This window comes from Cordyceps javanica, chromosome 1, assembly GCF_051103115.1.
Source record: "Cordyceps javanica chromosome 1, complete sequence".
In the NCBI taxonomy this organism is placed as follows: domain Eukaryota; kingdom Fungi; phylum Ascomycota; class Sordariomycetes; order Hypocreales; family Cordycipitaceae; genus Cordyceps; species Cordyceps javanica.
In genome coordinates this window covers 3,194,761-3,207,774 of record NC_139295.1, presented here as the reverse complement: position 1 = coordinate 3,207,774, position 13,014 = coordinate 3,194,761, and the positions used below count along the sequence as shown (strand labels likewise).

General features: G+C 56.4%; 4 protein-coding genes across 4 annotated transcripts; all 4 read right to left on the bottom strand.

Annotated features, from left to right (window-relative positions):
• Nucleotides 1–561: 561 nt before the first annotated feature.
• V2A60_000960 (uncharacterized protein) lies at nt 562–2,256 on the bottom strand (the record flags this gene model as incomplete). Its single annotated transcript, XM_083252326.1, has 1 exon — nt 562–2,256. The coding sequence occupies one exon, from the start codon at nt 2,254–2,256 to the stop codon at nt 562–564; it is 1,695 nt and encodes a 564-aa protein (XP_083108452.1).
• A 2,825-nt stretch (nt 2,257–5,081) lies between these two features.
• V2A60_000959 (uncharacterized protein) lies at nt 5,082–6,657 on the bottom strand (the record flags this gene model as incomplete). The annotated part of the gene is made up of 4 exons (XM_083252325.1): nt 5,082–5,125; nt 5,176–6,332; nt 6,407–6,442; nt 6,494–6,657. 4 exons carry the CDS (start codon nt 6,655–6,657, stop codon nt 5,082–5,084), a joined length of 1,401 nt encoding a protein of 466 aa, XP_083108451.1.
• A 1,879-nt stretch (nt 6,658–8,536) lies between these two features.
• V2A60_000958 (glycine decarboxylase subunit T) lies at nt 8,537–9,862 on the bottom strand (the record flags this gene model as incomplete). Its single annotated transcript, XM_083252324.1, has 1 exon — nt 8,537–9,862. One exon carries the CDS (start codon nt 9,860–9,862, stop codon nt 8,537–8,539), a length of 1,326 nt encoding a protein of 441 aa, XP_083108450.1.
• An 892-nt stretch (nt 9,863–10,754) lies between these two features.
• On the bottom strand, nt 10,755–12,384 carry V2A60_000957 (H(+)-transporting V1 sector ATPase subunit H; the record flags this gene model as incomplete). The annotated part of the gene is made up of 3 exons (XM_083252323.1): nt 10,755–11,373; nt 11,424–11,934; nt 12,087–12,384. 3 exons carry the CDS (start codon nt 12,382–12,384, stop codon nt 10,755–10,757), a joined length of 1,428 nt encoding a protein of 475 aa, XP_083108449.1.
• Nucleotides 12,385–13,014: the final 630 nt, after the last annotated feature.

The following is a 13,014-nucleotide window of genomic DNA, read 5'->3' as shown; positions in this document are numbered from 1 at the left end:
CGTCGCATTTTTTTTTTCCTTTTCCCTTTCTTCTCTACGCAACGACGAAGACCTCGCGAGTTTTCCGCTCAGCGACACCGACGCGCTTTCTACTGCCCCGATAGAATACGTCACGCATTTTGGGTCTTTTAGTTGCCAGAGGAAGACAGCCGCTCGTTTGAGGGAGGTTGCGCTGCGTTTTACGTGTGGCGGTCTCCCATGGTTTTTCGTGGCTACATCCCTGCCCCAACAAGGGCTCGTAAATTTTCACAGACTGCTTAATCTCACCACCATTTTTCCATGCAGATGTGCAAGGGCGGCGATTCGACACTCGCCGCAACCAGGGCGAGTGTCGCGAGCCGCGGAGGTGCTCGCTCATTACGCCTTGCTCAGTACACTACGAAGAACGCGTGATTCAAAGACATTTCAAAGGCGGTGCCAAACCTTGGGCCAACGAGGCTTCGCCATCTCGAAGCTGGACTTGAAGTCATGAAAAATTAATACCCCATTTTTGTGAACCAAACGCCAGCTGATGCTTGTCTATCTATATACAATGATTTTATGTACGCGAGTCCATGCCATCTACTCAAACATGATCCTCCACACCTGGTACCATTTGATAGGCGGCGGCGGTGGCCGCTCGGCAGCAAGCACTTCTTCGATGCCCGTGTAAAGATCCATCGCATGCAAGGGTGCCATCCATGGATCGTTGCGTCCAATGGTAAATTTGTGCCCAAGGTATAATACGGCAAAAATGACAATGCCAATGTATGAGGTGATAAACGTTGCCGTGTCCCAATGTCCCTTGACAAAGACCTTGAAGCCATTGAGCAGCAACAGCACAAAGAAGATGATGCCGCTGATCCAAGCCGCGTATGGCTGAAATCTGGAGCGATACGGAAGTTGACCGTTGGCCACAGTCACGTTTTGGAACGCCGTGGCCTTGTAGAACCGGATGTAGATGAAGCAGCAGCAGATCCAGCTTTGGAAAGCACCCGTATTGACAATGTTGACGAGCCAGTTGAAGACGACGGAGCCTGTGCTTCCGAGGTTCATGTATGCCAAGGCTGCAAAGCAAGCGCTTAGTGCCGTGGCGTAGTGAGGGATGCCATGCTTGGTGCAGCGCGCAAAGATTCGGGGGGCGTTGCCTGAGAGCGCCAGCGAGTACAGCGCACGGCTGGAGATGTACAGGAACGAGTTGCCCGTGGACCATGCCGAGAGAACAATGACGGCGTTGATGATGGAGTCGAGCACGGGAATCCCGGCAGCCTTGATGCCAAGCGCCCACGGCGATGCGGCCGCCGTGTTGCCCGGCGAGAGCAGACCCGGGTTGTCGCTGCGGACGAGGATGCCAATGGCCAGAACACCCAGCAGATAGAAGACGACAAGGCGCCAAAAGTAGCGCTTGGTGGCCAGCGGCATGTTGCGACGGGGCGACTGCATCTCGCCGGCGGTGGCGACGAGCATCTCGGGCGCAAAGATGAAGGCGTAGACGGAAAAAGTGAGGGTGCCGACAAAGGCGCACAGGTAGCCGACGCCGCCCTGGAGAAGATATGTGTTGATGGGTCCCGGGTGCGACCAGTTTGTAAAGTAGAGCGGCTCGTGAGAGGGGCCGCCGCCAAAGAAGAGCACGATGGTGAGCATGAGGAGGCCGACAATGGCAATGACCTTTGTCGACGCGAACCAGAACTCGGTCTCGCCGTAGACGGACACGGGGAAGAAGTTGCAGGCGATGATGACGACGGCGATGATGGTGTACCAGGCGGCGGTGGGTACGGGCGACTCCCAGTACTGGATGACGATGGTGGTGATTGTGATCTCGCCGGCGATGCCGAGCGAGAAGATGTACCAGTAGAGCCAGCCGAGGGTGAAGCCGAGGCTGCGGGAGACGAAGCGGTGGCCGTAGTAGGCGACGCCGGAGCCGCGCACGGGCAGGTAGGCGCTGATCTCGCCGACGCCGGTGGCGACGCCGTAGAGCAGCAGCGTGATGATGGTGTAGCAGACGAGCAGGAACACGGGCCCGCCCATCTTGAGGCCCTGCCCGGAGCCGACGAAGAGGCCCGTGCCGATGGAACCGCCCAGCGCAATCATCTGCGCGTGCCGCGACTTGAGCCCGCGCCGCGTCGACTCCTCCTCGCTGGTGCCCGCGCCGTGGGAGCTCGCCGGCTTGCCGAGCTCCTCCTCGTCATCGCGGCGGACCTTTTCGGAGCTAGGGGGGCTTGCAAGCGACGAGAAGGGAAGCTCCGCAACGGCGTGTTGGTCGTCGTCGCCCTTCATGGTGGGCTCTCTCTCTCGTTGGGGGGGATGGAGGAACCGGGGGAGGGGAGGGGAGGAGGGGGGGTGAGAAGCCAAGAAGGGCGCAAACGGCGAAAGGAAAAAAGATGATGAAAGAAGAAGTCAATTGAATAGCATGGCAATGTGGGGGAGAAAGTCATTGATGATATAGCTCTTTTCTGGGGCCGCAATCGAAGCCTGCATGAAGCCCGCAGGGTCGGAGTCTCCGTATCGAGTCATTCAGTGCCGGGGAGGCCCGCTCCCGGTTTTGCGCGGCATCCGCATCATGCAGAACGGTAACAGTCAATGTCACAGTGTTTCTTGTTTTTCCCGTCTTTGCAGTAATTTGTTACGCAATAATATTGATCTTTGCAGCATCGTGCAAGTCGTTGGTCTGATGTTGTGGCATGATGCCACGCGCTCGGCTTTGACAGGATCCAGATCCGCGCGACGCCACACTTAAAATTCTTCTGCCGTGCGCCACCTACTCAGTACAGACTAGAAGAAGCACCAAGACTTTCTTTTAAATTGGAAATTGGATTTTAGGCAAGGTTGCGAAAATACTAGGAGCATTTGTGAAGTTCTTGATTGGATTTTCTAGTCATCTGGATGATTGTTGAGATTTGCTTGTGATTTCTTGCGTTCGGTATGGTATATATCTGGTGTCTTTTCTACATCATACTGAGTAATCAAATACATCCCCGGTCCCCAGGGGTTGCTTCTTCTCCTAGTCGCTTCCAACAATCACCCCTCACTTTTCGGCAGCCCCCGGGAACGCTTGGACAACCTTGCTACTGATGTAACAATTGTTCGGCTTTCGTAACGGGGCGGATTGTTCCACGTTGGCCTGTCAGTAACAGTGCCACGTCGTCCACCTCAATACGAGTGAGGCCTGGCTGGTGTGTCCTTGCTTCCGTCCCTTCCGAGGAGATCCGAATATTGAACAATACTGAAATTAACGAGCCATTGAACAGGCAGAGAAAGAGTCGTTTTTTCCGCCAACAAGTCCAATTGGAACAAGGACGGAACTCACCCGAGACAAGGAACGCATTCCATCCTGTGTGGTACTTATGTGACCAGCTAGCTGGGCAAGTTCTGGCAAGTGGAGATGAGTCTTGCGAGCATTGTGGTTGGACATGATGCCAAAGTGCGCCCACCGGACGGCCTGCTCCATGTCCGCGTCGCCAAGCACGAGCAGCGGCGACTTGCCGCCCGACTCGAGCGTGACGTTCTTGAGCGTTCCGGGCCGCCATGCCCATGATGCGGGCCGCCGTCGCGCGTCGACCCCGTAAAGGCAGCGTTGTCCACGCGCACCAGCTCGCCGAGCGCTAGCACGCTCAGCGGCGTCTGCTCGGCGGCCTTGAGCACGACCGTGTGTTGCCGCACGCGAGCGCCGGGAGCCCAGCTTCCACGTCGCCCGCCATGGCGAGCGGGTAGTTCCAGGGGGATGATCTGCGCCACCAACGCCCACAGGCTGCCGCAGCGTGGAGTAGGCAAACTTGTCCGGCGTCGTGCTGATGGTTTGCCCAAAACGTCTTGTCCGCCCATCCGGGCGTTAGTAGCGGATGACGCCGACCGCCTCGGCGAGGTCGCCGTCGAGCGCCTCGGCGTGCGTCTTGCCATTGTCTCAGGCGTCAATGGTGGCGAAGCAGCTCCCTTTTGGACTCCAGCAGCTCCGCCCGCCTGGCCATGAGGACGCCGCGATCCGTGGCGGAGAGGCGCGCTTCCACGAGGGGTCCTTGAGGGCGGCGCGCACGGTGGCAATGGCCTTTTTCGGTGCTATTCCTGCATTAGACAATAAAGACGGCTGCAAGTACAAGAGGTGTCCACGTGGGATCAATGGACGTGATTGTTTCACCGCTCTGAGCAGCCACAAATTCATTGTTGATGAACAGGCCTGTTGGCTGCGTCTACTTGACGCCATTGGGCGCTTCTAGCGAAACAGACTCTGCCATGTGTGACGATGTATACTGTCTCGGGTGAATTGTTGCATCTGCATGAGCTCAAACTAAAGTTCAGAAAATGGCTTCGATGTAAGCTTCCGTTCCATAGCCTTTTTTTAGCGGCCCGTATCGTCCTTTTCCTCTGCTCTTATTTATGAACCCCGCCGGCGTTGGCTGGGAACCCCCACCGAGCCTGCGCCGGCCTCCGAGGCGACCGAGCTACTTGGGAACACCGAACGCTGAGGACTTGTGCTATTTTTGGTCATTGGGGGACGAGATCCCATGGGGGAGTTTATTGTATTAGTCCATGTGTGCAGGAGACTGTCTCTCGACAGCGGATTACAGGAATCGGATGTTAGTATACTACACATGCTATCCCCCGTAGCAAACAGCAGCGAACTCGATTCCATATTCTCATCCAGCTGTTGAATTCATTCCGGGCCCTTTTCAGCTGCATCAGAGGGTCTTGGTGTCAGTGGTACCATGTCGATTGTTCGAAAGACATGCATGAGGCAAAGGGCAAGCTTGAGTGTCCAAACTAGTCATAATTATCGAATGGTGCACCTGTGCTAGGTATTGTACGGGGAAGGCGGCCTCGGCTCCGCGAGATACCAGTAATAGTGCATTTTTCTCATATATTAATATATAATGCGCAACATGTCCAGGAACCTCCATTGTACATGTCGTTACCGAATCGTCAAGGAAATCATGTGGTAGGTTCGGCCGGAAGCTTCGGTGTGCCCATGGGTCGCGTCCCTTTCGGCCAAGAAATGCTCAAAGTCGATAACACTCTCCTTTTTATAGGCAGTCGCAGCAAAATTCAAGAAAGAAAAACAATGATCTTGGTTGCTCAATCAAGAAAGGTGACGAGTGATGTGGCAGACATTATTTCTTAATGGAAGTCTCCAGGATGTCGATCAGAATGTCCGCTGCAGTAGATTAGCATGCTTATCAAGGCAGAATCACCGGCATCACTCACCATGCTTCTCCTCAAAAACCAGCATGGGCCGCAGCCGAATCGCCCTGTCGCCGCTCGCACCGATGTTCAGGCCGTTGGCCTTGGCCGTGGCCAGCACCTGCTCCCTGCGCGGGCTGTCGAACGCGATGAACGTGCCACGGTCCTTGCCGCGCAGGTTTTGAATCTCGCCCGGGTACTTGGCCGCCAGCGCCTCCAGCTTGCCGTACAGGTAGCGTCCGACCTCGGCCGTGCGCTCCACGAGGCCCAGACGCGCGACCTCGTCGTAGATGCCGCGGAAGAGCAGCGCGCGCGCCGGGTCGCCCATCCAGGTGTTGTACTGGCGGTACGGCTTGTCCGGGCGGAGCGCGTCGTCGCGGTAGTAGAAGCCGGCGGCCTGGGCCTTCTTGGAGAAGGTGACCATGTCGGGCGGCGAGGGGAGGTCCCAGTGCTCGTGGGCCCAGAAGCGGCCCGTGGCGCCGACGCCCGTCTGCACCTCGTCGACGATCATCAGCACGCCGCGCGCGGCCGTGATCTCGCGCAGGCGCCGGAAAAAGGATGGCGAGGCGTGGTTGTCGCCGCCCTCGGACTGGATCGGCTCGACTATGAGCGCCGCGACGGGCTGCGGCCAGCTCGCCAGTAAGCGCTCCGTCTCGGCGAGGCAGCGCTCCTCCTCGGCGGCGTTGGCGGCGGCGTGCTCCTCGAGCGGGTACTGAAGCTGCGGGAACGGCGCCGCCGGCCAGTCAAAGGCGGGAATGTCCAGCTTGTGGATGGCCTTGCTGCGCGTGGTGCTCAGGCTGCCAAAGAGGCGGCCGTGGAAGCCACCCTCGAACGAGAGAATCGAGTACTTGGGCGCGCCTGGCGCTTCGTTCTTCATGACGGACGAGAGCTCTTCGGCTGTGAACTCGGCACCCTTGCGCTCCTGCGTGCGGCGCCAGATAAAGGCGGCCTTGAATGCCAGCTCATTGGCGTCAGAGCCGGTCATGGAGGTGAACACCTGACTGAATCCCTTGGGCGCAGCTTTGAGAAGGCCAGTCTCTAGGATGTCCGCCCATTCGGACGAGGGGAAAGCACCGAGAGCAGGACGATTGACAATGGCGCTCTTCATCTGAGGGGTGTCCGCGACTTCGAGCAGGCGAGGATTGTTGTAACCTAGAGGGATGGAAGCGATTTGGGCGAATCTTGAATAAAGTCAGCATCGTCCTCTCTATCTTGTATTTTTTTTTTAATTTTGTTTTCGCGATTCAATACTCACGCGTCCAAGAGAACGTTGCCATCATGGTCGACAATGCTTTCAATTGTTAGCCGACATCACACCACAAGGAAATTCAAGTGCGCTCACTAGTTTCCGTGGCACTTGTCATAATCAGCCACGAAATTCATGCTCCTCGTGTCAAAGACCTTTTCCAGCTTTGCCAACGCGGCCTTGGATCGCGGTCCAGGAATCGCGGTCTGGACGGCCGGCTTCGGAGGTTCGTTGTGGAACACAGACGAAGCTGTCGTCATGAGCCGCCTGGCATGTAGCCTGCTAACATGGCGAGGAAGGCAACGCGCGCCTGCGCGAACCGAAGATAGCATTTCTTTTCTCTTTTTTCCCCTTTGCTTTTTTTTTTCAATTCAGGTGTTCTATTGAAGGAAACAAGTTTCTGTCCGATCCTCAGAGTACAAATCAGCAGAGAAACGGGGCCTTGCCTGACTGATAAGCCTCGACGGCTACTTACTGGGGTTTGCTTATTTTTAGTGAGATTGGGCGGTGGTCACTCGGCCGCCGGCCGTCCCCACGCCAAAAATGGATACACGGAATTGGAGCTGTTCGGAATCAGAAATTTCCTTTTGCGAAACAATGGTGGGAGGGCTCATCATGAGTCGAAAAATGGTCGCTGTGGAGGTCTTGTCCCGCCGCACATGGCCATCGGCCGTGGCGAGACAAGACCTGCAGGCTGTACTCCGTACATACCAGTAGGCCCGTCCTCGATCCTTGAAAATGCCATCTCCAGATCCCGCCAAACAAAGGCCGCCGGCGACCGCGGACACCAGGCTAAGTTGGCGCTAGAGTGTTTCGAATGGGGTCGTAAGATGTTCGGTGGGCGCCAGAGGGCGCGACTAGGTGCCAATTGCAGCGTAATATTGTTCAGAAGGCGCAGAATATGTAACAGGGCGCCGTGGCTGTATGCAATCAGAAAAACATTTTCAACGGAAAAAGGAACTTGGCACTCTGGGATTCGGGCAAGTTGCAGCATGGAACCCTCAGGGTGGTATCGCATGTCGGCACTAATAAGATGCAAGAGAGGAGCTAGCCAATTGGCTGAGCCCGACATTTCATGGCGCAAGATCTCGATCGGCTTCGCCCCCTGTTCATTGGCCAAGCGACGCCGAGTCTCGGGCGCAGAGCCTTTGTTTGCCCAGAGAAGGATTCAACAACCTTCGTTCGTGCAGTCATGTTGGCAGCTCCCTAATAGGCAAATCTCATATCGCCAGGCCAAGAGGAAACCCGGAAACGCTCCTTGTCTGCTTGCTACTTAGCCTGCTGCCCCAAGCGGTATCAAGTATCTTGAGCTTATAGCGGCCTCAACTGTCAAGCTTGTCGACTGTAATACGCAAACCACGAGAGTGTTGTTAAGTAATTTCTTGTACCTCCACAATCGAGGGTACCCTGAAATGACCAGAGTTTGGTTGTTGCAATGAGACTCTCATCGGCCCTTGACAAAATAGGGTGTTGACCCGACTCATCTTCTCTACAGTAAACCGTCAAGGATACTATCCAATCCTTCACATACGTTGCGAGACCTACGCGATACAACTGGCACAGTGTCGGTATGACCTATAGTGTGATGAAGCACAAATGGCCTACCAAGAGTGCCATGATTCCGAGTTGCAGACGGTGCAATTTCCCGTTGGAATTGTTGAACTCCCTCCTTTGTGCCTTTGCCAACTCTGCTTCATAATGAGCAAAAGTCATTTTCGTGACAGGCTTTCTGGCCAGCCCGCAGTGTGTCGACATCATCGATGGACGCAATAGTCATGGGGATGTGGCAGTCAAGTCGACTTTGCCCTCAAATGGCATTGCAACGCCTAAACCTGGTATCTAATGTGTGTCTGTGTGTCTCGCTGTTTTCGTATATAGAGGTCGCTGCGAGCGACATATCGGGTCCCCAAAGTCGTGATTGGTATCCGTATCATGAAAAAACGCCAGTCCTATAAAGAGTACATGTTGAAACTAATGAAACCTAAAGATCTCTTGCCATCGAGGCAGTCATGTTGAAAAGAAAGGAACAAACATGAGACGCAGAATCGAGATATCCAAAATCGTCAATTGAAACAAAAAAAAATGTTGATTTAATACGTTTTGTCTTTTTTTTCTTTTGGTCCGGTATTAATGAATCGCTCAAGCATCGCCCTTCCAGTAACGGGTCTGGATAAAGGGCATCTTGGCCACGACGGCTTTCCTCTTGCGACCGCGGACGACGACGTCAACCTCGGTGCCCGACTTGTGCTGGCCGTCTTTGATGTAGCCCATGGCGATGTTCTTGCCGAGGGTGGGGCTGGGAACGCCCGAGGTGATGGTGCCGATGGTCTCGCCGTCCTTTTGGATGGTGGCGCCCTCGCGGGCGGGCGCGCCCTCGACAACGAGGCCGACGCGGCGCTTCTGGACGCCGGCCCCGCCCTTGCTGCGCGGGGTCATCTGCGGCACGACGACCTCGGCGCCGTGGAAGCCGGCGTCGGTGGCGCGGCGCTCCTTGGGGATGATCCAGCTCAGGCCGGCCTCCACGGGGGTGATGGTGTCGTCAAGGTCGTGGCCGTAGAGGCACATGCCGGCCTCGAGGCGGAGAGAGTCGCGCGCGCCGAGCCCCGACATTTGCAGGCGCTCGGGTCCGGCGGCGGCGAGCAGGGCCTCGACGGCGGGCGTCGTCGTGTCAAAGGCCGGGTACAACTTGCCGTTGAAGGACACCTCGAAGCCGTCCTCGCCGGTGTAGCCGCCGCGGGAGATGAGGACCGGGTGCGTCTTGGCGCCGCCGGCGAGCTTGAGCTGGGCCCAGACGGCGTTGCCAAAGTAGAGGCTCTTGAGGTCGACGTCGGCGTAGTCCCTGTCAATGACCTGGGCGAGGATCTCGGCGGCCTGCGGGCCCTGGAGCGCAAAGAGGCCCGAGTTGTCGAGGCGCGTCCACTCGACGGCGCCGCCAAACTGGCCGAGCTGCTCGTCAATGTACTTGGTGTCCTTGTCGAGGCAGGCGCCGTTGGTGACGACGTAGTACTCGTCCTCGCCGAGGCGGGTGATGACGGTGTCGTCGACGATGCCGCCGGTGCCGGGCCACAGGAACGTGGTCAGCTTGCTCTGCATGTGGCCCTGCGTGGCCCAGGCCGACGGGGTGACGCGCTCCAGGAAGGCGGCGGCGTCGGGCCCCTTGAAGATGTGCTGCACCATGTGCGAGACGTCAAAGATGGAGGCGTGGTTGCGCGTGAAGTGGTGCGAGTCGGCCAGCGACAGGTTGCTGTACTGCACGGGCATGTGGTAGCCGGCAAACGGCACCATCTTGCCGCCCTGGGCGACGTGGAAGTCGTAGAGCGGCGTCTTCTTGAGATCGCCGCCGGGGGCCGCGCCAGAGCCGTGACGGACGGCGCCGCGCTGGCTGAGGGCTCCGAGGCGGACGGTGGTGAGGCGGCTGGCGGCCGTGGCAGGACGAGCCCGCGCAAGCATGGCGATGCCCTTCATGGTGTACGTGTGTGTACGTGGGCGTTTGGCGGAGGAGAGAGGCGAGTCAATTGGGCCGAGGATGCGAGCTTCCACGCAGGATAATACACAGACGCCGCGAGGGGAGAGGAGGAGAAGGAGTGGTGGAGGGAAGAAGAAAGATGCAGCGCGTCTTCTCCACGGCAGAAAAGAGTCTTGGGAGTTTTCGTCAATTGCATGTTTTATCAGTTCCTGGTACGTAAAAGCCCAAGCTGTAGTGGGGCTCGGGTACCCCCGGACTTGAAGCTAAATGGCCTCCGATATCGACGACGGATCCGGGCGACAGCAGCGGGGTCTGGGAGGCTGCAGGCGGGCTTTAGGGAACGTAAGGGCCCTCCACCGCTGTAGCTGACCTCTTCAGAGGCAGGTAGGTAGGTATGGTGCTGCGAAATCGCCCGCCACGCACGCCTACTGCGCTCACTGGAGCCGCTACATTAGTAGGTGGTAGGTAGGTACCTATATCTAGATACGAAAATGCATTACCAAACAGTTACTCAATCCGCACTTGATAAATACTTTTCACAGGTAGCCAACCATGTCGTGTCACGGCAAGCCGTAGGAGAGCCATAAGATGCACCGTCTGAGGTGCAAATTAAACCTCATCATACAATGGCAGATACACAACAAGAGGCAATTGACAATTAAACATAACCGCAAAGGGCAACCTTTGTAAAGCCCATTCTTCAATGGCATTGCACACAGCCCATCGTACATGCAATCAATGATTGACCTCACACATCTACAACTAAGCATTGCTCATACAAAACAAACCCAAAATTAAAACACGGCACGTACAAGCATACTTCGCTGTGCCTATCCGCTGTGCTGCGTCTATCTTCCGCAAAAGTCAGTCGTGCTTGTCCATGCTGCCCTCTCAAGCCGCTTGCTCAAAGCTATACTTGAGCCAGCCTCCCAGTGCTCGCAAGCTCTCCCATCGCACGTTTTCATCTTCCGATTGCATAAGCTCCATGATTCTTGTCTTGAGCCCGGCCTTTTCCAGCTGCCATCTTTTCTCGGGTACTTCCTTGACTAGACAGCCAACATCGTTGCACGCAATAGCCAGTACTTGCTTGTCGTTGTCCCAAGGCTTCTTCATAATCTCGGCCAGTTGGCGCGGAATTTCGCCGTTCTGGTGTTCCAGGATCTTTCGCGCATTTTCTGCCCAGAATACCTGGCTTCTGTGGGGTGGTGACCAGCGCAGGTGACCAGTCTGCACCTCGGCTACGTATTCATCAAATGTCGTCTTGGTCTTGGTGTATTCCTCGAGCATATCCTTGAGGTTCTGGAGATCATCAAGCAAGTCGACATCGCTAAGATGGCGACCGCCAAGTGTCTCCAGAAGAGGCGGTAGGCGTGCGAGAACCGCCGTAGGCAACAGTGTTGTTTGGTTCTTGACCAGCAGGTTGTACAATGTCGACAGAATGAGCCGGCTGGTCTTTTCTTTGGGCGATAGCCGCAGGAGGTGTGTGTACAAGAGAACAATGTCATACTCGCTAACAGCAGTGTGAGTCTACATTTACTCGTGCGAAATCAATCAACTTACTTGTTTAGATCGTCTCCAATCTCATCAGCCTCGAAGCTCATCTGCCACATGACCAACAGGACGTGGTACAGCAGCTGCAGACCAACCCCACCACCAACGGAGCCTTCGACACCCGCAGAGCGGCCGTTGGTAGTTCCGCTCCAAAGGGAAGCCGATGCGTTGCCCGAGTTGCTGACACCCGCAGCACTATGAAGAATCTTGATGAGTGGCGCAATCGTCTCGCTGCGCTGGTTCCAAAACTGCTCGCGAGAGGCGTGACCGTTCAAAAGCGTCGAGTATTCTTGCACGGCGATATCTTGCAGACCAGCATCGGTGCTCTTGGCCAGGCCGGAGATGTATGTGAAGAGGACAGGCAGGGCCCGGAGCGTCGCCTCGGAGTCGTCGCGCGAGAGAGCCATCAGCGTCGTCAATGCGTGAGAGGTGAGCAGTGGAATGTGGTCCTCGGTAGTATTGGAATGAAGCAGTGGTAGGAAGTGCGTATATGGCTCGGGGTTCTTGAAGAGGGCTTTGGCTAGGGATGGGACAGCTAAGGATACAAAAAGAGGTGAATGTCAGTTATTGTAAATAAGAGAGCTGAGGAGCTTGCAGTAGAGAAAAGCCAGGGCTGTTGTGACATGTCCGCTGCTTCCTCATGTAGATCTGCTGCTCAAAGTATCGACGTACCATCCAACACGTCGGCAATTAGGACAAGTATATACTGGATGACATTGGCCTGCTTGGCAGCCGTCTCGAGAACGCTCGGCTTGCCATCGCCGCCGACGAAAAGCAAGCGGTAGCCATCGAGATCGCCTTCGACAATCTCCCTGCGCTGCTCGGCCTTCTTGGCCTTGTCCACGGCGCGGATCTTGGCGTGCTGGTCCTCAGTAAGGGTGCCGGCACGGACTGCTCCCTCCCAGGGAATGGGCCGCTGGCGGATGTTGCCTTGGAGGGAAGCCAGGTACGTCGGCGGATCGAGCGACATGGTGACGGGCGCGTCGCGGCGGAAGGAGTAAGGGTGAAAGGGGTAAGTACGAGGAACGGACGGCCGGTCGGGGTTCGGCAGCGGATTGGGGTGATGGGGACGGATGGCCAGTGACGCCAGCGGAGAGACACAGTGAGGTTTTAGATCCGGTGATGATGTAGCCTGCCCATAGAGAGCTCCAGCGCTACGCTCCAGCGCCAACTGGACGGGAGGGCATGTAGTAATGTCAAGCCACAGAGGAACCCCCACTGGGTTGAGGCAGCCAGACCAAGGTGTGGCTGTGCGAGCTCCAGCCACCGGCAAACCCCCCCTCCAAGCTAAGCTCGAATGCCGCCAGGGAAAAAAGAAGTTGGAAAGAATATATAGAAGTTACGCAAATTTATGCGATTGGCTGACATATGGAGCCGGGAATCCCACATCGCTTCCCTTCCCGACCAGCCGTTGAGTCTCATGTCCACCTCGGTCTTGCCATGGATGGTCGCATAACCCTCCGATGACAATCCTTCAGGATTGCGGTGCTACCATGCTCTCACCAGTTCTCGGAACGAGCTAAGGCTATGCCATGTACCAGTCGGTGCGAATTTGAGCCGCTCGGAGAGTTTTCAAAACGTATAAATAAAAGCGCATTGT